This window comes from Thalassophryne amazonica, chromosome 23 (genome assembly GCF_902500255.1).
Source record: "Thalassophryne amazonica chromosome 23, fThaAma1.1, whole genome shotgun sequence".
Lineage (NCBI taxonomy): Eukaryota > Metazoa > Chordata > Actinopteri > Batrachoidiformes > Batrachoididae > Thalassophryne > Thalassophryne amazonica.
In genome coordinates this window covers 13,574,574-13,600,541 of record NC_047125.1, presented here as the reverse complement: position 1 = coordinate 13,600,541, position 25,968 = coordinate 13,574,574, and the positions used below count along the sequence as shown (strand labels likewise).

The following is a 25,968-nucleotide window of genomic DNA, read 5'->3' as shown; positions in this document are numbered from 1 at the left end:
AGGTGGGACACACATTTGTGTCCTACGTATTGACGTCATTTCAGTCATCTCTTCTGACTGTACACAGTTGATTTAAACAGCACTTCACTGTATCTAACCTAGTTTCTTTTTAAACACTGCGAATGATGTTACCGCTTTGTCTATAGTTTATGTTCGAAGCTTAGTTTTTTATAAGAATCTTTATTTTAGCAATTTCCTTTTCCATTTTGTACTTTTTGGCATATTGCATTATTGAGAATAAACTGAAATTATGGTGCTTGTTCCTTGGTGCAACGTCTTAATTTGAATATATGGGGGGGCAAATGCAAATCCGGAGTATGTGATCATATTCAGGTTGAAAGGATCCTTATGTTGGTAGTCAAATATGTTCTTTGAGTTTATCTTCCTTGTTGGTGGAACAGGTCTGTTTTATGTGACATGAGTACATTTTCCTGTTAAGAGGTTCAGCAGACAGTTTGATTCAGCTGCACTGAAGGTGAGAGACTAAATGCAGTACTGTACGCTTACGTTTTTCAAAAATAGGTTCAAGTATGTATGAATGGATTTTATAATTGTGTTGTCAGGTTAGAATTTGCCATTCTGACTTGAGTTTGCTCAAAAAATGGAGAAGTCTTCTATCCAGGGTAAAGTCTGGATTGTGACTTTTTGGGGTGAGTTTTACTTCAGCAAGTTGCAGTTGCAAAAAAAATGTACTTTATGAATGTCAGAATGACTTGGTGTTGTAGGTACTTTAAATAAGTTGTTGAAAACTAGGACCAGCTGTCTAGAGGAGAATACAAGCTGTAAATGCTACTACTAATACTAAATGATTAAAATGTGTAAATTATTGTGTACTGTGAAGGTTGTGTGCTGAAATCTTGACAAAAACCTGTTTTTCCTTTTAAGCTCTGTTGATGCTGCACAAAGCTGCAGAACAAGAGTACTTTGTCCAGGACAGAGCTGTCACCTGGGAACAGGCCAGGAACCATTGCCAGGTACGGTGAATGTGTACAGGAAGATGATCTCCATCATTATTGCAAACAAAACAGGGCTCAGAGCCCATCCCTGATGTACTCCCACCTCTACCTGGAATGCATCCTCACATACTTTTCTGCCACTCCTGACTGTAAATTTAAATAATTATTAAATAAATAATTTAATATTTATCAGATTGTAACGGGTTCCTTTCTTTTAGGTTTGCTTCAAAGAGTTGGTGACACTGACCCCCAGCAACATCCAGACCATTGTCTCAAACCTCAGCTCTCACTACTGGGTCGGCCTCCGGAAAAACATAAGCTCCCCCAAACGCAGTTTACACATTCCATGGTCACTCTGGGCCAACGGGGATCCCCTCACTTTCCAGAACTGGTACCCTGGATGGCCTGTGGCCAAACCAGTTGTAATCGAGAAAGAGCCCAGTTGCTGCCAAGGTGATGCTCTGTTCGAAAATGTTACAAGCGCTAACGTAACGGACACCATGATGACCCAGCCAACAGCAGAATCGCTTATAATGAACAGCTCAGTTCCGCCCCCACTGGAAGACTCTGTTTACCTTCCTGTGTATATTGAAGACTCTTGCGTGGCCATGACCAGCTTTGGGGCGTGGACTGAGAAGGAATGCTCCAAGCGGCTGCCTTTTATTTGTTATGAGGGTAGGTAGGACTCATCATAGTGTCAACTTGATTATAGGAACCTGCAGCCAAATAGATCTTTTCATGATGAGCAAAGCTTAGATGAATGATCACAAGCATGTACTGATCATAAAAGTATTTGATATTAATGAGTTCAAGTCATATGAAGAAGTAAAAAAGAAAATTTACATATGTATACATTCACCGGCAACTTTATTAGGTGCACCTGTTTAAATGCTTCTAAACAGAAATGGCTTATCAGGCAGATGTATTTTGGCATCTTGATGTGAAGACAACTTGCTGAAGTTCAAACTGAGTGTCAAAATGGGAAGAAAGGGGATTTCAGTTGCTGATCTAGTGGGATTTTAATGCGCCACTGTCTCCAAAAAAGAGATGATATCCAGTGAGGGGGAGTTGTGCAGATGAAAATGTCTTGTTGAGGTCAGAGGAGAATGGGCAGACTCTGGGAGGCAATCATGTCAATATGAACAAATACCTCTGAGGAATCCTTCCAACACCTTGTTGAATCTATGCCGCCATGATGAATTAAGGCAGTTCTGAAGGGAAAACCCAGTACTAGCAGGGTGTACCTAATAAAGTCGTAGAGTGTATATTTACTTGTACATATCGTGGTGCAGAGACCGCTCGGGGTATGCATCAGCGCTTTGATGCAGCAAGATATTTGTTTTTAACCACTGTCGCTATTCTATGACTCATTGTTAAATCACAATCGCTGTCTTCTTTCACAGAACCTCTCTACAGCAATGCCACTGTGAGCAACGTCACTTCCAGTAGTGCCACTCTGTCGTGGTTGGCTGGCCCTGGCAACATCTCCTACTACAGATTAGACGTCAACGATTTAACCATTCCGAGCCTGGCCAATAGGACTTACGACCTTGTAAATCTGACAGCAGGCACTAAGCACTCAGTCCAAGTGTTTTCTGTCAAGTGCGGCAGACACTTCAGCCCGCAAAATGTCACCTTCTACTCCAGTGAGTTTAAGTTACTTTGACTTTGTGTTAGGTTTGGGCTGATTTAAATCGACAGTGTATCTGATTTAGGGGTGTTTATGAACAGAAATGGAATAGCGTCTACAGCCATCTGTTAATGTACTGATGGTTTTAGAGTATCCCAGAATCCTTTGCGCGCTGGGGAGGGAGGCTTAATGACTCAGCTTCATGCTAACTTTAACATTGAAAATGCCATAGACATGCTAATGCATTAGCATCTGTCCCGTTTTTAAGTTATAAAATACATCTATCAACTATTTCAGAAGACAATAACAGATCAGTTTAACGTAAAAAAAAAAAAAAAAGGTAAATATTACTCACAGACATATGCTCTTTAGGGTTTTAGCAGGGAAAAATTAAGATAAAGCGAAATAAAATGAACCAACGAAGCAGCAGATCAAAGCACTGCTTCATTGGTTCAAGGTTCAAAGCAAAGCCGCTCTGCAGAAATGGTTGATTACAGGCTGCAGGGTCTGTAATCAATGTAGAGAAATGATCATTTTCCTGACAAACATCCCCAAAAACAGCGGCCACTCTGAAAGACCGATCAATGGATTGAATCATTTCTTAAGGATACCTGAAAAGAACCAGTTCATGACACACAACCCTAATAGCAACATGCTTTTATATATTTATATACACTCAACAAAAATATAAATGCAACACTTTTGGTTTTGCTCCCATTTTGTATGAGATGAACTCAAAGATCTAAAACTTTTTCCACATACACAATATCACCATTTCTCTCAAATATTGTTAACAAACCAGTCTAAATCTGTGATAGTGAGCACTTTTCCTTTGCTGAGATAATCCATCCCACCTCACAGGTGTGCCATACCAAGATGCTGATTAGACACCATGATTAGTGCACAGGTGTGCCTTAGACTGCCCGCAATAAAAGGCCACTCTGAAAGGTGCAGTTTTATCACACAGCACAATGCCACAGATGTCGCAAGATTTGAGGGAGCGTGCAATTGGCATGCTGACAGCAGGAATGTCAACCAGAGCTGTTGCTCATGTATTGAATGTTCATGTCTCTACCATAAGCCGTCTCCAAAGTCGTTTCAGAGAATTTGGCAGTACGTCCAACCAGCCTCACAAACGCAGACCACGTGTAACCACACCAGCCCAGGACCTCCACATCCAGCATGTTCACCTCCAAGATCGTCTGAGACCAGCCACTCGGACAGCTGCTGGAACAATCGGTTTGCATAACCAAAGAATTTCTGCACAAACTGTCAGAAACCATTTCTGGGAAGCTCATCTGCATGCTCGTCATCCTCATCGGGGTCTTGACCTGACTCCAGTTCATCGTCGTAACCAACTTGAGTGGGAAAATGCTCACATTCGCTGGCGTTTGGCACATTGGAGAAGTGTTCTCTTCACGGATGATGCGAAGGAGATGTGTTGCACTGCATGAGGCAAATGGTGGTCACACCAGATACTGACTGGTATCCCCCCCCAATAAAACAAAACTGCACCTTTCAGAGTGGCCTTTTATTGTGGGCAGTCTAAGGCACACCTGTGCACTAATCATGGTGTCTAATCAGCATCTTGGTATGGCACACCTGTGAGGTGGGATGGATTATCTCAGCAAAGGAGAAGTGCTCACTATCACAGATTTAGGCTGGTTTGTTAACAATATTTGAGGGAAATGGTGATATTGTGTATGTGGAAAAAGTTTTAGATCTTTGAGTTCATCTCATACAAAATGGGAGCAAAACCAAAAGTGTTGCGTTTATATTTTTGTTGAGTATATATATATATATATATATATAAACTCACATTAAAGACATGATTATCTTAGTTAAACACCTAAATATATATTTGGAGTGGCTATACGCCCAACCGTTGGTTCAATAAAGTAAATCAGCATATACGCCCAACCACAACCGACCAATGAGCGTGCTTGTAAGTTCACTTCCGGTTTCAACGCAGGGGTGGATATTTTCTCACGGGCTGTGGGAGGGTTCGCTGCCTGCGGAGGGCCTGTAATCTAAAGTGGTTCTGTTTGGCGCGTCACACCGAGGGAACTGTGTCAAACTAACACCATGTTACAGGCAACAAGCAGCATTTTGTTCATAAAAACTGTTTCGTCGTCATTAACAGGCTTATGTTCAAAATGCTTATGAAGTTTGTCGGGGTTTTTTGCAGTAATTCAAGACGGTGCCGTTAAATGTGTCAAACATATGCCACTTTTCACGCTGCAATAGAGCCTTAAAAAAGTAGTGTAAAAAAACGTTGTTTAGATGCACAAAACGTCAAATACACTATCACAGTTGGGCGAATAAGGTAAGACATTATATTTATCTGCCCAACGGTTGGGCAAATAGCCTTTACCATACATATTTTGGTTGAACTCCCCTCCATAATGACGCAATGTTGCAAACAAGTTGCTCGCTGCTTGTCCATTCCACTGACAACGAAATCTCAGCATCCCCAGTGAGAACGTGATTACGCGCGAGATTTGACACCATAAAGGCATCAATAATTTGAGATCTGCATATTGACATGGGAACGGGCCGTCTCATGGAGGCTGCCATGTTGCGCCATTGTGTTTGATGCAGTAGCCCAAAAGGGACATATCTGCTCAGTCTTTACCATTTTGTATTGCAATCAGACAAGGAAAAAGTAATCATTGGTTGCTGCCAAATCCACTGGTTGCTACTGCAAGCTTACACGCTTGCTAAGCCATACTGCTTATCACAAGAGACGCTAAGGGAACATGAATCCTGTTTGCCAAACAATTGAATAAGTGAAGGGAAACAAGCTTGACTACCAATCTGCATCCTCACCACTCGGTACTCGGCACTACACTGTAGCTTTACTGTGATCTTGGAATAATTTCTAAAATTCTCCACCAAATGCCACTGAAACCTGCTCGTATTTGCTGTTTCATTTTTTGTTTTCCAGAACCTGGAAAGATCCAAAACCTCAACATTACCAAGCTGAATGAAACCTCTGTGTTTCTAAGATGGACTAAACCAGTTGGAAACACGAGTTTCTATATGATCGAGGGTCACGGTTCACCTGGGGTGATTGTTACTGATAAAGAAAGCATAGAAGTCGGTGGTTTGATACCCGGAGGAAGGTACACGCTGAGCATCCGTACCACAGTGGAAGATAGAAGCATCTGGAGTGAAGCACAAAATATCACATTAAATACAAGTGAGTCAAGCTGCTGTAACAGTAATATTAAAACGAAAGGCTTGATTGTGCAAAAATGTATTTGTTTTTATAGATGGCCATTTGAGGCTGTTGACCATTTATTTTCTTGATCTCTATTTTAGAGCCAGAAAAAGTGTCTGACCTAAAGGTGTCTGATAACACTAATAACTCAGTGCAGCTTAGTTGGGCGCCACCTGAAGGAAACACCACAGCTTATTGGGTGGAAGCTGGGAATGGCACTCATATGTACGTATTTAACTGTTAACTAGCAGCTGCTCAGTTGTTCAGTTTCTTTTTTTTTTTTTTTTTTTTAAATGCCTCATACACACACACACACATATATATATATATATATCGCCTTGAAATTGCAGTGTAAAAAAGGGGGAGGGTGACTTGTAATTATGCGAGTTGCAAAAAAAAATCACAATATTTTGACAATTATTATCAATTTGTAAACTGGGATTTAAACTCTGATGGTCATTTTTAAAAAATGATTTTTAAGTACCTTTAATCAAATATATTTCAAGTAAATTATCAAAATGTATTTTTTTATTTTAAATTGATAACTTAATTTTAATTAAATGTAGTTAGGTATTTAATACATTTTTATTTGTAATTTGACTATTTTTTTTAATTTTATTTTGAATAAAAATAAATATAGGCTCCCCAAATGGAAGACAGCAAAATATACTGGAAATAAATAGTGTTCATAATGTCATAAAATGTTTTTCCATTTCAGAAATTATTGTAATTCAATTCATTTGAAACTTGTTTTTTTTTTTTTTTTTGTCATTCTATATCACTTTTACTGAATATTTCTTTATTGACCAAAAGTTTTTATTTTTTAAAAATCTTTCAATTCATCAGTTTTGCACAACTTTTATATTTTTAGTGTACTTTTAATAAAATACATTTTACTAATAATATTTTGTAAAAGATAACATTTTTATGAGTTTTTTTTAATGTATTTTAAGATGATAATAATCATATTTTTAGTCATTTTGTTTGGCTTATTAAGGAGATATGTTGTTAACCACATTTCTTTGTTTTATAATTATTTAAATATAAATTTTTAATGGTTTTATATTTTAAATGTAACTTATTAAAATATTTTGTAATGATTGCATTTTGTTTTATAAATCATTGATGAGTTGCCCTAAGGATGAATGCTATATTCACAATATATTCATTGTTCTGGGGGTTTTTTTTCTTCTTGCAATTAAATGTCTATTTTATTTTAATTTAGGCGTTGGAAAGTGACATTAGAATAGAAGGTAGCACATATGCTGGGAGTAAATAGTCTCATGTTGAGTAAAAGGAAGAAAACGTGCAGTTTCCTCTTCTTTCAGTTCTTTTATTTATGTGGTGGTTTCTTCTTCCGACAGATTTTTTTCCCGAAACATCTCTAATGCCAGTCACAGTGTGAAAGTAACGGACCTGCCGGTGGGCTCCCGTGTGACGCTCAATGTGACAGCGTTGGCTGGTGATACTGTGGGAGACCCTGTGACCGTCACCAACTTCACCAGTGACAATAAAATGATTTCATTCTTTCCAATTTCCAGACAAAATACAGTCACTCTGTTCAAGTGGTGTGTTTTTGTTTTGTCTTTTTTTAAATATCTCCTCAGCTCCGGGACCCATTTTAAACCTGTTTCTGCCCACAAACACTCACAGCCTGAATGCCAGTTGGGTCCCTCCGAAGGGGAATTATACACATTTCATTGTCAAGATCCAGCTTCAAGGCACAGGTGACGAAATAGTCGCTCCAAACGTTACAGAAACGACAAAACACTTTGACAACCTGAAGACGGCAGCCAATTACACCGTGACCGTCTACACTGGCAACGAACACCTCACAGGCCCACCGTTTAGTTGCTTCAACATCACCCGTGAGTCACCTGTTGATTGGAATGAAAGTCTTGTTTCTGCAGACGAACCCTAAAGATTTGCATTTAAAATAGTCTTTAAAAACCTGAAACCTCACGTCTTCTCATTGTGCAGTGCCAGTACCGCCGTCTAACGTCAGCATCGCGTCTTTGAATAAAAGTCACATCACCGTCCAGTGGAACACCCCCAGCAATGCAGCAACATCCAAATACCTGGTCAACATCCGCTCCGATTTCTGGAAGCAACACAGGAATTTTACATTGACCAATCAAACCTGGATCACCGTGGGCGAGTTGAAATCAGGAAGTCTGTACGAGTTTGAAGTGCAAACAGTGGTGGGGGAGGTTCTGAAAAGTGAGGCCCAACACATTTCAGCGCACACAGGTGAGACAGGCGTAGAAACCGTCATTGCGCTTTTTCATTTCTTACCTTATAAACTAGAAATATTTTGTTTTACATCACATGTGGCCATTTTTTTTTTCTCAGTGTTACACATTCTTAGATTGTCTTTGGTTTTGTCGTCCAGATGCAGAGTTGAGAGAAATCAGCCTGTCCATGATGTGCTCCTCAGCGGAGCCGCTCTTCTGTGACAAAGAAGACACCAGGACAAATGTTCTGGAAAAGGTTTGTGACTTGATGTAAGCAGGAAAATCAGTCAGAATGTGCTCACATTAATTCATGTGTTTGGTTTGTGTTTTGGTGCAGCTGCGCTCACATTTCTACAACGTGCTCGGGGAAAAAAATGTCACCTGGATGCTCAACTGGAGGAAAAACTGAAAAGAAACACAAAATGTTTGCGTAATTTGACATTGGTGGAGTAATTTAAATACAAAGGTAATAATGTGTTGATGTAATAATGTATGGAATTGAGCATAATCATGAATTTGGTTGGTTATCACTCATTAAGTGCTTGTTACCTTGAGTCTGCCATAATTTGATGTTTCAGTGTCAAATTATTTGGGTGATACAAATTTCTATTTGCGCTAACAAAACCCTATTACAGAAACTGAAGCGGTACCATGGCAACGGTCAAAAACAAGCCAAATTCACCCACTACTTGCAGTTGCCCAGATAAATTCTCAAGGTTCATTTTGTCCTCCAGGTGTAAGAGAAACGCAGGATCAGGGCTGAGGTTGTTTTTGAGGCCATCAGATAAAAATATGGTATTGAACACCTTTAAGAGAGAACACCGGCACCAAGGCGAAAAGGGCTGTGCACGAAGGAGGAAGCGATTAATCCAAAGTTGACATTTAAAAAAGGCTCGATATTTGGCCTGGTGATCGACTTAAACTTGTTTTCATGTGGCTTTTATAGTAATGTCTTGATTGACAGCCTTTCAGGTCTTAGTGAAGGGTAGGGATGGGTATCGGGAACCGGTTCCTTTCACGTATCGTTAAGAAATGATTCGATCCACCAATATTAACAGCCTTTTTGCTTATGGAGTGGCTATACATCCAACCCTTGGTTCAATAAAGTAAATACAGAAGCATATACGCCCAACCACAACCGACCAATGAGCGCGCTTGTAAGTTCACTTTCTGTTGTCAACGCGGGGGGAAAAAGGGCGGATATTTTCGCAAAAGTGGTTCTGTTTGGTTTATCACACCCAGGGAACTGTGTCAAACTAACACCATCTTACAGGCAACAAGCAGCATTTTGTTTAAAAACTGTTTCATCGTCGTTAACAGGCTTCCGTTCAAAATACTTATGAAGTTTGTCTGCTTTCATACATTGCAGTGGGTTTTTTTTTTCTCTGTAATTAAAGACGGTGCTGTTAAATGTGTCAAACATACGCTGCTTTTCACGTTGCAATAGAGCCTTAAAACTGGTGTCAAAAATGTAGTTTAGATGCACAAAACGTGTCAAATATACAATCACGGTTGGGCAAATAAGGTAAGACGTTATATTTATTTGCCCAAAGGTTGGGCGAATAGCCTTTGCCTTTTGCTTAACGATTCCCTTATCGGTCCTTCAGAATGGCTGTTGTTTTTGGGGGTGTTTGTCAGGAAAATGAAAATTTCTCTACATTGATTACAGACCCTATAGCGGGTCTGTAATCAACTGTTCCTGCAGGCGGCTTTGCTTTGAACCTTGAACCAATGAAGCAATGCTTCGATCTACTGCTTTGTTGGTTCTTTGTTTTATTTCACTTTATCATCAATTCAACTCAAGTTTATTTATATAGCACATTTAAGCACAGCTGCAGCTGACTAAAGCGCTTCACAATCATAGCAATACAATAACTATAAAATATGAACAAAAGAAAAGGAATAACAAATCTAAAAATACAGAGCAAAATAGCAGAGCAAAGCATACACCACTCAGTCAGACTCTGAGGGCCTGACAGTCCTCAGAGATAATTAAGAAAGTATCTTAATTTTTCCTCGCTAAAACCCCAAAGAGCACATGTCTGTGAGTAATATTTACCTTTTTTTTTATGTTAAACCGACCTGTTATGGTCTTCTGAAACAGTTGATTGATGTATTTTAGAACTTAATAATGAGACCGAAGCTAACGCGTTAGCATGTCTATGGCATTTTCAATGTTAAAGGTAGCATTAAGCTGAGTCATTATCAAGCCTCCCTCCCCAGCGTGCAAAAGATTCTGGGATACTCTAAAACCATCAATACTTTAACAGATGGCTGTAGATGCTATATTCCATTTCTGTTCATATACATCCCTAAATCAGACACACTGTAGATTTAAATCAGCCCAAACCTAAGACAAAGTCAAAGTAACTTAAACTCACTGGTGTAGAAGGTGACATTTTGCGGGCTGAAGTGTCTGCCGCACTAGCATTAAGCTGTTCATATCTCAGCACATTTGTGTGCATTTGTTTTCTGTATAATAATTAATGACTCAGCATTTGTTGTAAAAGAGTCAAATGTATTCCAAATTGTAATATTTTTAATTTATTTTTATTTATATATGAATAATAATAATAATTGCAACAACAACAATTGTAATAATAACTACTACAATACAATTTTAGAGAAAGAGACAAAAAGAACGTGATAAAACAAAACACAACAGAAAAGATAAAACCAACTAACAATGAACATAAATAAATAAATATAGAAATAAATGTTTCCTGTGAACACCTCGTGACTCTCACACCTCCACTTCATCCTTGTTTTAATTTAATTACCATTTGATTCGGTCAAACCATATTTTCAATTTGTTAATTTCTTCAGTGATTTCCTCCAGAACTATCTGCCAAGCTAGAAAACTGCTGCATCCTAGTAAGCAGAATACTACTAGAGGAGTGATTTTCAATAAGGAAATTTTTTTTTCCTCACCAAAATAGATGCTGCACTCACTGCAGTTTATTGTCTGGAATAGTCCCAGATTGAATATCAGAGCTTCTAGAATTCAAAAATCTCTGTGCGGGTGATGTTGGGGGTAATTTTGGGTTTCAGCTTTTATTTTGTTTTTCACCACTTTCATCCCTGAATATGTCAATCGTGGGTTACTTTTGTACAGATTAACGTCACTAACTGGGACTCCTGTCTTGTTGCGAGAAAGAAACGAGAATTGTCCTCTGTTCTGTTCACACAGCTCGAAATGCTGTGCAGCTCTCTGCCGAGTCAAGTTAGAATGATCGAAACTTTTTTTTTCCTCCCAAAACGAGGCGTCCTGCGTTGACGTGCAGCAGCCGGCTGAGCTCAGCTCAGAGGTACGGAGAGACATTCATGCCAAAATGTCTGAAAGGAAATGCTTTTGACAAAAACTACAGATTTTATTTTTATTTATGTTCAGAGATCAAGGATCCAGTGACCAATTTAAAATATTGTTGACATAGAAAACCTGTAAAGCCTACTTTCAGTACACAGAAAATTCACAAGGGGTATCGATAAGGGAATCGATAAGGAATCGGATTGATAATGGCATCGATATTGATTAAAATCTTGTCAATACCCATCCCTAGTGAAGGGGTTTCAATAGCTGCTGTTTGACCGGCTTAAAATACAGATTTATTGTGCCCTTGTAAAAGAGATCTCGATCTGAGTGTGACTAACCTTGTTACATAAAGGTTAAATTAAAAAATCAAATTGTCATGATGAATTGTTTTCAACATAATAACTGAGCAAATCTTGCATGTCAGGTTCTAATCATGGAAATATTCACTCAGAAACATCTGTAATATATATTACAGATAAGTGAGCATGTGCTGTGTCTTCTTCAAGCTGTTCTGTGCTGCTGGCTGGACGCAGGTGTCCACCCACTGAACGTTTTTCAATTAACCGTGAATTGTGCCCATATCTGGAATTCTAATCTTCATCCATGCTGTTTAAAGACAGTCATCTTAGTGTCGGTGAACTGTTGACACAATGGAGATAAACTGGAATAAATTAACTTTTTATTTTCATGTAATTTTTTCATGTAATACATTTTAATTGGCGTAACAAATATTGTTCGGTAATATTATAGAAGACGTGCAGTTGAGAAAACAGACTGACAATTGTGAGTCAACGTGTATGTAAATGTACGTCTAAGTGTAAGTAGTGTTTGCATTTTGTTGTCCCCCCATTGCCATGGTGTATTCATGTTCCACGATAGCAAATCGAAAGTGGTATCTTACAAATAATTTGCCATCAGAATTACATTAGTATATCTTCATATCCGTATAACATCCACTAACGTAAAAACAGATGTGCTGACGTACCGGTAGGACATGACGCAGTAAATCCACACTTTCAAATGCAAAGGGGCAACTGTGCCAGACGAGATGTAAAATGTCACATTGGAAAAAGGTTTTTCACAGCTATTATTTTGCCTTCATGTATCACATAGCAAATGTGTAACTATCTTTTTGTTGTTGTTGTTTTTTTGGGGGGTGATCTGCCCCATATATCCATTCCAATTTCAGTTTAGCTCTTGAGGTTGTGAACCATTAAGACACACAACACAAAAATAACTCATGAGATTTTATTTTGTTGTCAATAGATTAAACTTAAATTTATACATATATGAACATAACTGAAGTCTAAACTGACTTTCTGTGTTTGTCCTGCTTTTCATATACATTCATTCACACCACATGTCTTATAAAACAAACATTCCTTTTTAATGTTCTAATGCTTTATTTATTTATTTATTATTTTGTGTATTGTCACTGTTCATATGTGTGTGTGTGTGTGTGTGTGACAGAAGAACTTATAAAGTGAGGTATTGCAGCACAATAAATTCACATATATAGGGTTTATTAAAAAAAATATATAAAAAAAAAAATCCACTTTTGCACCCCAAAAAAAAAGAGTTAAAAAAGGGGGTTGGCACATCTAATCCTTTTCAGCTTTGCAAAAGTGAAATAAATGTATCCCAAGAGCATTTGTATAAGGTGTATGTCGTAAAACAGAAAGCAGTTTTACCCCCCCCCCCCAAAAAAAAACAAACCAAAATTTTTTTTACATTTTTACACAACTCTGAGCTTAAAAAAAAAAAAAAAAAAAAGGACAGTGCAGAGATTACAAATAAATAGAGATTGTGAAAGTGCTTTATAAAGTGCGTGGACAAATGTCTTTGTCAGTGGCGTCTCTAGATTTATTTTCACTGGGCACGGATTAATATTGGGGTGGTATGAATTACAAATCCATACACGCTAAGTGGTATGACACCCAACTCAAATAACCAAAATGCTTATTGCACCTCTTCACACATATAATTGACAAGTTTCTCATCAGTGTTGAATCCAAGTCTCATCTTTGATCGGGCAGATGGCCAATGACGGTTGACAATAATGGGATGGCACCTGGATTGCCCAATCAGATCTCAGGCGTGATCTGTGCCACCTAAGGTCACCTCTTGGACCCATCTATGCTTCAGGTTTTCACTTTGTGTATTTGAGGGCAACGGATATATGTAATGTAATGTGTACACTTTTTATATTTAGAATGTTAAAAAAATATATACAATTTGTTTTAAGTGATTTGCAGTAAAAAATAAAATAAGAGTTTTATAATTGTTTTATTATGGAAAAACCACAGACATCTTTGTGTTGTCATGTAGTGGGCAGTACCCCTACAAAAAAAAACCCCTGTTTATTTCAAAATGAGGTTTGTAATTTAATTATTAATATTTTGTTTTCTGGATTAGAAGCGTTTGGGCATTTCAAATTAGATTTACTCTTGATTAATGGGGGAGTCAAAGAATTTGTGCAAAATTTAAGGATGCTTAAAACCTTTTGCTGGATACTGTATTTACGTGGATTTCTGTGGCACATGTTTGTCTTGTCTCCTGAATTTGATGGAATAATGGATGGCGTGCTCAAGTTACGGATGCCTGAGTGAGCTCAAACTGAAGATGTATAAATAATTTAACATAGTGTGATTTTAAAATGCTTTGTATTCATATATAGATTTTTAAAGCTTGTGCTTTTTTGTTGTGTGAAAACCCTGATCTCTGTATGTATATCGATGTCAACTAAGGAGTACTAGGATTATATGTATATCAAAGTTTGTTTTTTCAGTTGTACTGGCACTTTGTTGTAGTCGAACTTTTATCTTTATTTTTATTGCTAGCTTTTAGCTGAATTCTACATATTAATTTTTGCATTGAGAAGAAGAAGAAAGACTGATTCCGGTAAAATTTTATTAACAGTTTTGGTATTCGCAGTTCAGTGGGACGTCTGCTTTGCCTTTGTGGATGTGTGACGACATTTCCTCAACTTCTTGGTTTTTGACTTTATAAATTTTTAATCCTTAAAGTAAAAATGTCTGATCAGAGGATCATAGTCCAAGCTTTATCAGTTTCCAGAGACTGTGTGTGGTGGGATGATGGTCATGAGTGTGCGCCCGTCCAGTGGGGCGAATACTGGGTACAGCTTCCCTCTGAAGGTTCCTGTGAATGTGTAGATGTGGAACTTTGTTTCGGCATTGTAGAAAGAAATCTGTCCCTCTTCGTAATCCAAGTAGATTCCCATACGACGTGGCACGAGGTCTACGGACAGTACAGTTTCTGGTTTGCTGCAGGCATAGAAATAGCGCGTGCTGCGCCATAGAACCCAGTAGCCCCGCTGAGGGGTCATGGAAAAACGGCCACGACGTTCAGAATCGGCAGTAGTCAACCCAATGCGCCAGTAGCCGTTGTTAGCTATCTCAACCTCCCAGTAGTGGCGGCCGGTGTCGTATCCTTCCCAGCCGAGCACACAGGGCCATCCGTTGAAGCGCTGAGAGTTATAAGGCAGATCTGATTCTTTGATGTCCTCTTGGACCCTACGCAGGTCGTCTGACAGCAGAAGCCATGGGTGGTTTGTTTTGGGGTCGAGAGTAACATCAGCTGTTGGGATGAGATCAGTCAAATTAGTATACTGCCAAATATTACCGGAACGAGTTACTGCTATAAGTTAAAGATAAGGACAAGGTAGATAATTACCTGCTGCGCTGCAAATCCAGCTCCATACTAAAGAAATAAAACAGACAATACACTTACTTATAGCAGGCAAACAACAGAAATGTACAACATCTAATGCGTTAATTTGATTTGAATGCCTTCTTGTTGTTTGGTGTGGTAGCCCCACCTGCATTTGGAATGTAACTCGGGGTGCCTGCTTTCCATGTGCGCTGCTTTGTCAATAACCATAACTGTGAAATCCTCTTCTGAAAAAGGAAGAAACTATTAATTTAAAATGTTTTGCAGATGAAAAGCCCATTTTTACATTTATTATACTTTCCCTCATGACAACTTGTCTTACAGTGTAACCAAAACTTATAAAATATTGTGCTGTGCGACTCTTTACTGGAAACAACCTGTCCTTCACCCTTAACGTTTTGCTGTATTTGAGTGTGGCAGTGCCATGCTTTATGACAGCAATGACGTAGAGCACAAGGCTGATTGGACAGATGTCAGTTATTGCAGTGGGCAGCTTGTTGCACAGACATTGAATGTTTGTGCTGAATTTCAACAACAGTAAAAAAAAAAAAAAAAAAAAAAATTTCCAAAGAAAGCATCATCTGCAAATATGATGACCTTATGTGCACAGTATTCAGGTTTCAGTATAAAGACTGTCATTGTTGAGGGTTATCTGTGCCGAGAAGCATCAGGGTTATCAATGGTTCAATCAGTAAACCATGGCATAACCATGGCATGTGCGTGCGTCACTAAATGTTATTCATTTGTGAGGTAATTCTGTTTTATGGCTGCTTACGGTATATGGTGCATCCAGAACGTATTCACAGTGTTTCATTTTTTCCACTTTTTTTTTTGTGTTTTTTGTTACAGCCTTATTCCAAAATAGATGAAATTCAGTTTTTTTTTCCTCAAAATTCTACACACAATACCCCATAATGACATTGTGAAAAAGTGTTTTTTGTTTTGTTTTTGTTTGTTTTTTTGATTTTTTGAGAAAAAAAAATAAGAACTCACATGTAGATATGTATTCACAGCCTTTGTCAAGAAGCTCAAAATTGAGCGCAGGTGCATACTGTTTCCACTGATTATCCTTGAGATGTTTCTTCAGCTTAATTGGAGGCCACCTTGGGTAAATTCAATTGATTGGAATTGTCTGTAGACCTCCAAGACAGGATTTTCTCGAGGCACAAATCTGGGGAAGGGTCCAGAAACATTTCTACTGCTTTGAAGGTCCCAATGAGCACAGAAGTTCAGATTCACCAGGACTCTTCTTAGAACTGGCCGCCCATCTAAACTGGGCGATTGGAGCAGAAGGGCCTTAGTTATGGTGACCAAGAACCTGATGGTCAGACCATGAGAAACAAAATTCTCTTGTCTGATGAGACAAAGATTGAAGTCTTTGGCATGAATGCCAGGTGTTATGTTTGGATGAAACCAGGCACTATCCCTAATGTGAAGCATGGTGGTGGCAGCATCATGCTGTGGGGATGTTTTTCAGTGGCAGGATCCGGGAGACTAGTCAGGATTGAGGGAAAGATGAATGCAGCAATGTAATCAAATCAAATCAATTTAATTTATATAGCGCCAAATCACAACAAACAATTGCCCCAAGGCGCTTCATATTGCAAGGCAAAGCCATACAATAACTACAGAAAAACCCCAACTGTCAAAACGACCCCCTGTGAGCAAGCACTTGGCGACAGTGGGAAGGAAAAACTCCCTTTTAACAGGAAGAAACCTCCAGCAGAACTAGGCTCAGGGAGGGGCAGTCCTCTGCTGGGACTGGTTGGGGCTGAGGGAGAGAAGCAGGAAAAAGACATGCTGTGGAGGGGAGCAGAGATCAATCACTAATGATTAAATGCAGACTGGTGCATACAGAGCAAAAAGAGAAAGAAACGCTCAGTGCATCATGGGAACCCCCCAGCAGTCTAAGTCTATAGCAGCATAACTAAGGGATGGTTCAGGGTCACCTGATCCAGCCCTAACTATAAGCTTTAGCAAAAAGGAAAGTTTTAAGCCTAATCTTAAAAGTAGAGAGGGTGTCTGTCTCCCTGATCCGAATTGGGAGCTGGTTCCACAGGAGAGGAGCCTGAAAGCTGAAGGCTCTGCCTCCGATTCTACTCTTACAAACCCTAGGAACTACAAGTAAGCCTGCAGTCTGAGAGCGAAGCGCTCTATTGGGGTGATATGGTACTACGAGGTCCCTAAGATAAGATGGGACCTGATTATTCAAAACCTTATAAGTAAGAAGAAGAATTTTAAATTCTATTCTAGAATTAACAGGAAGCCAATGAAGAGAGGCCAATATGGGTGAGATATGCTCTCTCCTTCTAGTCCCCGTCAGTACTCTAGCTGCAGCATTTTGAATTAACTGAAGGCTTTTCAGGGAACTTTTAGGACAACCTGATAATAATGAATTACAGTAGTCCAGCCTAGAGGAAATAAATGCATGAATTAGTTTTTCAGCATCACTCTGAGACAAGACCTTTCTAATTTTAGAGATATTGCGCAAATGCAAAAAAGCAGTCCTACATATTTGTTTAATATGCGCATTGAATGACATATCCTGATCAAAAATGACTCCAAGATTTCTCACAGTATTACTAGAGGTCAGGGTAATGCCATCCAGAGTAAGGATCTGGTTAGACACCATGTTTCTAAGATTTGTGGGGCCAAGTACAATAACTTCAGTTTTATCTGAGTTTAAAAACAGGAAATTAGAGGTCACAGAGGATGTACAGAGACATCCTGGATGAAAACTTGCTCCTGAGTGCTCTTGACCTCAGACTGTTGCGATGGTTCATCTTTCAGCAGGACGATGACCTGTGGCACACAGCCAAGATATCAAAGGAGTTGCTTCAGGACAACTCTGTGAATGTCCTTGAGTGGTCCAGCCAGAACATAGACCTGAATCCGATTGAACATCTCTGGAGAGATCTGAAAATGTCTGTGCACCGATGCTCCCCATCCAACCTGATGGAGCTTGAGAGGTGCTGCAATGGACAAAACTGCCCAAAGAGAGGTGCACCAAGCTTGTGGCATCATATTCAAGAAGACATGAGGTTGTAATTGCTGCCAACGGTTTATCAACAAAGTATTGAGCAAAGGATGTAAATACTTATGTGTGGTACATGTGATTTCTTAGGTTATTTTATTTTTAATAAGTTTGCAAAAATAAAAAAAAATCATGCTAGGGTTAGATTTTTCATGTCATTATGGGGCGTTGTGAGTTGAATTTTGAGGGAACAAAATATGGAAAAAGTGAAGCCCTTTGAATACCTTCTGGATGCACTGTATATTGGCAATATGTGGCTTTGCCCATTTTGCCCTTTTGGTTGTCTTTCATTTATGTGGCTTTATGGTGAAAAACATGTTTTTGTGTACAGAGTGGTTTGGGCCTCACCGTGCTGTGCTCCGCGAGCAGAGACCAGGTGATCAGTTCTAGCAGAGGCAACACATTTACAAGCCGTTTCTTCTTCAGACCCAACATTCGCAACACTTGACCCAGCTCCTCGGTTTGCACACCACAGTTCTGCTGAGAGAAATTCGGCCTGTTATTTTGATGTCAACAATTTTGAACCTTATCTGCAATTAGCCCGCCAAGTGTTTGCCCACCAACATTAACCCATATCACAACGCTCCACAGCTTTAGGTCTTTAAACTTGATCTTAGACTCCTCACCTCTGAGGCCTCCTTTAGCTCCTTGGCCCACTCCATGATCATGAGTTGTGTTTCTTCTGCATCTTTTGCCTTTTCATTTTCTTGTTCACAGCTCTGTGATGCTATGACAGACTCCCTCAGGAACTGTAACCATAGAATCAACAATCAAATATCTGTATGTGCAAAGAAGCCACAAATAAATAAATTACATGCTTCTGTGGACGCCATACTGTATATCTGGAACTATCTCATGATTAGTTTTGTTAAATTGCGTATTTACAATTTCTTGCAAGTTTCTATCATGGTTTCTATAAGCTACGATGGAACACTTACAACCGCTTAGTCCAATTAAGGGTCACGGCTGGCTGGAGCCTATCCCAGCAGTCATAGAGCATGAGGTGGGCATACACCCTGGACAGGACGCCAATCTGTCACAGGGCCGCACGCACACCTTCGGACAATTTCAAATTTCCAATCCACCTAACCTGCATGTCTTTGGATGTGTGAGGAAGCCGGAACACCTGGAGGGAACCACGTAAACATGAGAAGAACATGCAAACTCCACGAAGAAAGGATCACATGACTTTCTTGCTGTGAGGCAACAGTGCAAACCACTAAGCCACTGTGCTGCCCGACGATGGAACCATTTTGCTATTTGAAGTGTTACACAAATGCAATTCTGGGACACCCAACTTTGTATTTTACCCAATTCAGCATTTTGTCTGAAAGTTAGCATAAATCTGTGTTTTAATCTTTGATCTTTAGCAACCTGCTCAAGATCTGCAGATATCCCAGATTTTGATTGTAGGCAATGATTGGAAATGCCCGCTTCTCAGCTTTGATCCCAATGAAGTGACGCACCCAAGTCAGGACTTGGCAACCCATCCAAAGATCTGCTTGTGATGCACCGTAATAAAACCTGGATGGTTCTGATTTGAGTACTGACCTTGTCGACGTGGTGGAGCTCATTGGCCCACTGCAGGATCAGCTTCCTGCTTTCCTCCAGACTGCGCTCGGTGCGGCGGTCTGCGCTCTGATCCTCTTTCTTGCTGGTGCCCGCCTCAGGATCACCACCACCCTTCTGAAACACAACACTGTCACTGCCACACTGTGGTAGACTTAATGTCACTATAAACTCTGGTTCGCGTGCGTTCCTTTTCTCGTAATGCTGCCTGAATGACGAAGGCGCTCATCGATTTTATGATTTTGCTGGTTTGTGCAACTGCAGACAACCTTTGTGTCTATGATTCACACTGAAACACCACAGTAACAAAATTAAAATCTTGCAATTGAGAGGTCAAAGAATTTTGATGCTAATCTGTGCACAAGATTGAGGCGTGATCTTTACATCTGTCTGGTCTGGATCTGATAGTGTGAAAATCACACTTTTATTCCACCTGTTGGCTGCACAATCTTAGTTTTGGCAGCAGGTTATTTGCAAGAAGTACCCTGATGTCAGAAACAGAAATGTTACCGTGGTAACAGACTAAAAATAATAAATTGCGCCTGTGTTTTTCCTGTGAATGACCAGAAATTCCTGATTTGACCTTTGACCCCAGTGAAACAGGGCCGCGCTGTGCTGGTGTGAGGTGAGTGTGCATTATGTCTGGACTGAAATGACTCGGTTCCCACCTTGCAGACTCGATCCACTTGTTCTTTCCAGTGTTGGATGAACTGGACACAGTCCTGCAGACTGCGCAGATCTTTCGACGACGATCGAAGATGTTGCTGCGAGCGAAATCACACATCGGGTGTTAAGCGCTTGAAATGCGCCCCACCTCTATAAGTATGTGTTTTTGGGCCTGAAGGCCGGAGTGCGGAGTCTACCTGCGAGTCTTTGGAGTGACCGTGAGTGTTCGTGGTTCTAGCAGGGGCTGAGCTATGCCGTTCCAAAACCTCCTCAGGCAAGGTCCATTTCACAGCACCTACGGAGCTGCTCTGATTGGTGCTTGGCTCCCTCATCTCTGCAAAATGAGTATGACAACGTTATTCCACTCAAATCATCTGAGACTATCAATTCATCTGAGTGAAAAAGATCTTTTTTCATTGTGGCTTGAAGTGTGCCTTTACAATCATAATCACTGTTTATCAGTCTGTGACTGTAAGGAGCATTTATGAACGCTTGATTAATGTTCAGTGATACCGTATCTTGTTTTTGCGAAGGTGGCAAATGATTAAACAGGGATGTTGACCAAACATAGCAGTGATAAGACAAAGCCACCTACTTTTATCCAATTTCAGAATGCTCTTCATCTCGAAACCCGGGGTCTTCACTTCTGCAGCAATGAGAAAAGAAAGAGGAAGAGTAAAAATATTGTCAAGTCTTGCAATTAATCTGAGACAGAAATGTCACCAATCAATCAATCAATCAATCAATCAACTTTTTTCTTATATAGCGCCAAATCACAACAAACAGTTGCCCCAAGGCGCTCCATATTGTAAGGCAAGGCCATACAATAATTATGAAAAACCCCAACGGTCAAAACGACCCCCTATGAGCAAGCACTTGGCCACAGTGGGAAGGAAAAACTCCCTTTTAACAGGAAGAAACCTCCAGCAGAACCAGGCTCAGGGAGGGGCAGTCTTCTGCTGAGACTGGTTGGGGCTGAGGGGAAAAAACCAGGAAAAAGACATGCCGTGAAGGGGGGCAGAGATCGATCACTAATGATTAAATGCAGAGTGATGCATACGGAGCAAAAAGAGAAAGAAACAGTGCATCATGGGAACCCCCCCACAGTCTACGTCTAAAGCAACATAACCAAGGGATGGTCCAGGGTCACCCGATCCAGCCCTAACTATTAGCCTTAGCGAAAAGGAAAGTTTTAAGCCTAATCTTAAAAGTAGAGAGGGTATCTGTCTCCCTGATCTGAATTGGGAGCTGGTTCCACAGGAGAGGAGCCTGAAAGCTGAAGGCTCTGCCTCCCATTCTACTCTTACAAACCCTAGGAACTACAAGTAAGCCCGCAGTCTGAGAGCAAAGCGCTCTAATGGGGTAATATGGTACTACGAGGTCCCTAAGATAAGATGGGACCTGATTATTCAAAACCTTATAAGTAAGAAGAAGAATTTTAAATTCTATTCTAGAATTAACAGGAAGCCAATGAAGAGAGGCCAACACGGGTGAGATATGCTCTCTCCTGCTAGTCCCCGTCAGTACTCTAGCTGCAGCATTCTGAACCAACTGAAGGCTTTTTATGGAACTTTTAGGACAACCTGATAATAATGAATTACAATAGTCCAGCCTAGAGGAAATAAATGCATGAATTAGTTTTTCAGCATCACTCTGAGACAAGACCTTTCTGATTTTAGAGATATTGCGTAAATGCAAAAAGGCAGTCCTACATATTTGTTTAATATGCGCTTTGAATGACATATCCTGATCAAAAATGACTCCAAGATTTCTCACAGTATTACTAGAGATCAGGGAAATGCCATCCAGAGTAACGATCTGGTTAGACACCATGCTTCTAAGATTTGTGGGGCCAAGTACAATAACTTCAGTTTTATCTGAGTTTAAAAGCAGGAAATTAGAGGTCATCCATGTCTTTATGTCTGTAAGACAATCCTGCAGTTTAGCTAATTGGTGTGTATCCTCTGGCTTCATGGATAGGTAAAGCTGGGTATCATCTGCGTAACAATGAAAATTTAAGCAATACCGTCTAATAATACTGCCTAAGGGAAGCATGTATAAAGTGAATAAAATTGGTCCTAGCACAGAACCTTGTGGAACTCCATAATTAACTTTAGTCTGTGAAGAAGATTCCCCATTTACATGAACAAACTGTAATCTATTAGACAAATATGATTCAAACCACCGCAGCGCAGTGCCTTTAATACCTATGACATGCTCTAATCTCTGTAATAAAATTTTATGGTCAACAGTATCAAAAGCAGCACTGAGGTCCAACAGAACAAGCACAGAGATAAGTCCACTGTCCGAAGCCATAAGAAGATCATTTGTAACCTTCACTAATGCTGTTTCTGTACTATGATGAATTCTAAAACCTGACTGAAACTCTTCAAATAGACCATTCCTCTGCAGGTGATCAGTTAGCTGTTTTACAACTACCCTCTCAAGAATCTTTGAGAGAAAAGGAAGGTTGGAGATTGGCCTATAATTAGCTAAGATAGCTGGGTCAAGTGATGGCTTTTGTATACGTGTATACGTATATTTGCTTCATAGTTGTATGATTCAGTCAAAATCACTAATAATGAGTTCAGAAGTGATCTGAAATTCAATATTTTTGAAAATTTAAACATATTTACATGTAAACATGAATGAATTATTTTACATATGCAAAGGGAAAATGTTGCATTTTAATTATACATATATGTGTGTGTGTGTGTCTGTGTAAGTAATTTACATTAACAAATCTATGTACCGTATGTGTTCATACATGTATGTATTCATACAGGAAAATTTTATACAGTTGGACTCGAAAATTTACATACTCTGGCAGAACTTTTTTATTTTTTTTGCCCACTTTCAAAGATTATGAATAATTCTGTGAATAATTCTAACTGTGTTTCTTCTTTTTAAATCATAATGACAACAGAAACTACCCAAATGACCCTGATCAAAAGTTTACATACCCCTGTGCTTAATACCATGCCTTGGAGTTTATTTACATCAATTATGAAGAAATACAAACAGTATGGAGTACTGCATGGAGTACATAGTTGCTCCTTGAGGAGCAGAATGAGGAAAGCCACCAAGACACCCAGACAACCCAGAAGACTTTATTGGCTTCTATGGCTGTGATTATAGAAATTGTGCATAGTACAAATTTTGCATTTTCCAAGACATATTCAGTGGCTTTACCATGAGAGAGCCTCATCCACAACTACCACAAAAGACTCTAAGTGGTCATTGATGTTAAAGGGGGCAATACACAGTATTAAGACCTGAAGTATGTTAACTTTTGATTAGGGTCATTTGGGTAGTTTCTGTTGTCATTATGATTTAAAAAGAGTAAACACAGTAGTTTGACAATAAGTGGCTTCACCCAACCACTAACCATGAGTGAAAACAATATTTTGTGTAATTATTCATAATCTCTGAAAATTGGCAAAAAATAAATAAATCTAAAATTTTGCCAGGGTATGTAAACTTTTGAGCATAACTGCACACTCATACAGGTTTTATTTATGTCTTTTTAAAATATCCCATATATACTACAATTAATCATATTTACATATACTTACATATTTACTTAATTTTATATATGCAAAAGGTCAGTGTTATGATGTTAATGCTATTTTTTTTTACTGTATTTTCACATGTTACCTTTTCAAAATATTTGTCAATTTGTAGAAAGTATCAGTAATAACATGTTTAGATGGATAAATAACCAGTAAATATTTTATATACATAAGTAAGTCCCTTCGGTGTCTCTGTTGTTACACTCGAGGTCACCACCGCAGAACCAAGATAATTTTACACCGGTTGTCTTTTCTGACACAACTCCATATTGGAAAATGGGCAGTGGTGGATTTGAACCGGGAACCTTCTACCCTGGAAACAAGTGCATTTAACTGCTTGGCCACCGCCTTGACATGTCATATATATATATGTATTTATATCAATAATATATACAGAAAATTTTACGCATAGACATTTTATGTACGTGTTAATTTTATATACAATTTTAATGTAATGTTTTTCACAAATATGTTCGAGCATTGATTTACAGTTGCATAGTTTTATATATATATATATATATATATATATATATATATATATATATACTAATTAGTAAATAAATACAAATCTATAGATCTATATACATATATAGATACATATGTATATAGATATACAAATATATATATACATATATAAAAATATGTATATAGATAAACAAATATAGACCTACATTAGTTGAAAATACATCCATTTCCTAAACCTACCATCCTTATGTCCCGTCCTTGTCTTACCTTTAGTCTGACGGAGCTGCAGTGTAGCCATGTGCCGTGCTTATGGAGGAAAATGGACAGCCGTGTGTGTCTGTCCAAGGATTTTGTTCCTCTGTATCCTGACCTTTGGACTTTGTTTTAATGGCCTGATGGTCAGGGATACATTCTGTCTGGTTTCCTGGCAACTGCAGGGTGGTTATTTTATAACAGTGATAAAAAAAAAATCATGTCATGATGACTTAGAAGTCATACAAAGTTTACAAGTAAGCTTTATACAGTGAGCATCTTCATTTTAGACAATATGATTTATTTTATATACTGTAGGTATAATCAAAATATCTAAAAATGAGGCCAAAAAAAAAAAGCTGACAGCAAGAGCAATGTGTTCAAGACAGGAAATCATTTTCCATCAAAGAGTGTGAATGCATGCTTTGTCAAATGCAAATTTAGTATTACCTTTTTTATACTGTGCGGTTTATGACGTGCAGCACTGGCTGCTTTTTTTTCCCCCTTTGTGAGCCATTTTAACAAGACGGTGCATATGCAGTTTCTGTTTCCCGATTTATCATTTCATTGTTTTCTTATCCTTGTGCTTAAATAAACTTGATTAAAAAAAATAATAATTATGATGGCCATAAAACTGATACAACTGTAGGTTGCATGTGTGACCATAGACAGGATCTTAATGTTAGTTTTAAAAATCAATCAATCAATAAAAAAATAAATAAAATTTGGCAGGCTTTTTTTTTAAGAATACTTATTTAAACCTGCTGAAATCAAACATCACTTTTGTTTGCTTGGTTTAATTTGGTTGAATCAATGAGATCTTGTGCATAGGGGTGCTGGATTGATATAGTGTATTGTGATTTCATGAAGGCTTTTGACAAAAATTGGAATATTATGGAATTTAAAAAAGAGAGTTCCTTACCAATCATAAGCAACATGTAATCATTAAATGGCAAAGCCTCAGATTGGCAGGATGTGTTGAGTGGGATGCCACAGGGCTCAGCCTTTGGGCCAGTTGTATTTGTCAGTATTCACAGTGCTTCAGTTTTTCCACTTTTTGTTATGTTACAGCCTTATTCCAAAATGGATTAAATTAATTTTTCCCTTAAAATTCTGCACACAACACCCCATAATGACAACATAAAAAACGTTTTTATATATATATAAATATAAATTTTGCAAATTTAAAAAGCTCAGAATTGAGCTCAGGTGTATCCTGTTTCCACTGATCGTCCTTGAGATGTTTCCACAGCTTAATTGGAGTCCACCTGGGGTAAATTCAGTTGAGCAGACATGATTTGGAAAGCTTGTCAGAAATGCTTACAACAATGGCAGAACCACTGGGAGAAGTGTGTGCAGTCCCA

At 38.9% G+C, this 25,968-nt stretch overlaps 2 protein-coding genes across 2 annotated transcripts; one reads left to right on the top strand and one right to left on the bottom strand.

The window, feature by feature from the left end:
- Positions 1–389: 389 nt before the first annotated feature.
- Positions 390–13,573, top strand: LOC117504761 (fibronectin-like). The gene is made up of 13 exons (XM_034164258.1): positions 390–475; positions 564–650; positions 886–974; positions 1,175–1,631; positions 2,360–2,602; positions 5,534–5,788; positions 5,911–6,034; positions 7,174–7,313; positions 7,417–7,677; positions 7,790–8,059; positions 8,202–8,299; positions 8,381–9,021; positions 11,604–13,573. Exons 2-12 carry the CDS (start codon positions 602–604, stop codon positions 8,450–8,452), a joined length of 2,058 nt encoding a protein of 685 aa, XP_034020149.1. The 5' UTR covers positions 390–475; positions 564–601; the 3' UTR covers positions 8,453–9,021; positions 11,604–13,573.
- Positions 13,217–24,650, bottom strand: si:dkey-219e21.2 (nuclear factor 7, ovary). The gene is made up of 10 exons (XM_034165029.1): positions 24,620–24,650; positions 20,911–20,961; positions 20,513–20,649; positions 20,318–20,413; positions 19,632–19,766; positions 18,707–18,829; positions 18,429–18,557; positions 15,195–15,273; positions 15,050–15,076; positions 13,217–14,953 (listed from the first exon to the last, which is right to left on the bottom strand). Exons 1-10 carry the CDS (start codon positions 24,648–24,650, stop codon positions 14,421–14,423), a joined length of 1,341 nt encoding a protein of 446 aa, XP_034020920.1. The 3' UTR covers positions 13,217–14,420.
- Positions 24,651–25,968: the final 1,318 nt, after the last annotated feature.

Bases quoted from the DNA above. Each gene is read 5' to 3' on its own strand.
- LOC117504761 (XM_034164258.1), top strand. From the start codon at position 602: ATGGAGAAGTCTTCTATCCAGGGTAAAGTCTGGATTGTGACTTTTTGG. The intron at 7,678-7,789 runs GTGAGTCACCTG...CTCATTGTGCAG, and splicing joins TAGTTGCTTCAACATCACCC to TGCCAGTACCGCCGTCTAAC. The intron at 8,300-8,380 runs GTTTGTGACTTG...GTTTTGGTGCAG, and splicing joins GGACAAATGTTCTGGAAAAG to CTGCGCTCACATTTCTACAA.
- si:dkey-219e21.2 (XM_034165029.1), bottom strand. From the start codon at position 24,650: ATGGCTACACTGCAGCTCCGTCAGACTAAAG. The intron at 20,962-24,619 runs GTAAGACAAGGA...TCATTGCTGCAG, and splicing joins GCAGCTCCGTCAGACTAAAG to AAGTGAAGACCCCGGGTTTC. The intron at 19,767-20,317 runs GTGGGAACCGAG...GTTGTGTTTCAG, and splicing joins AAGTGGATCGAGTCTGCAAG to AAGGGTGGTGGTGATCCTGA.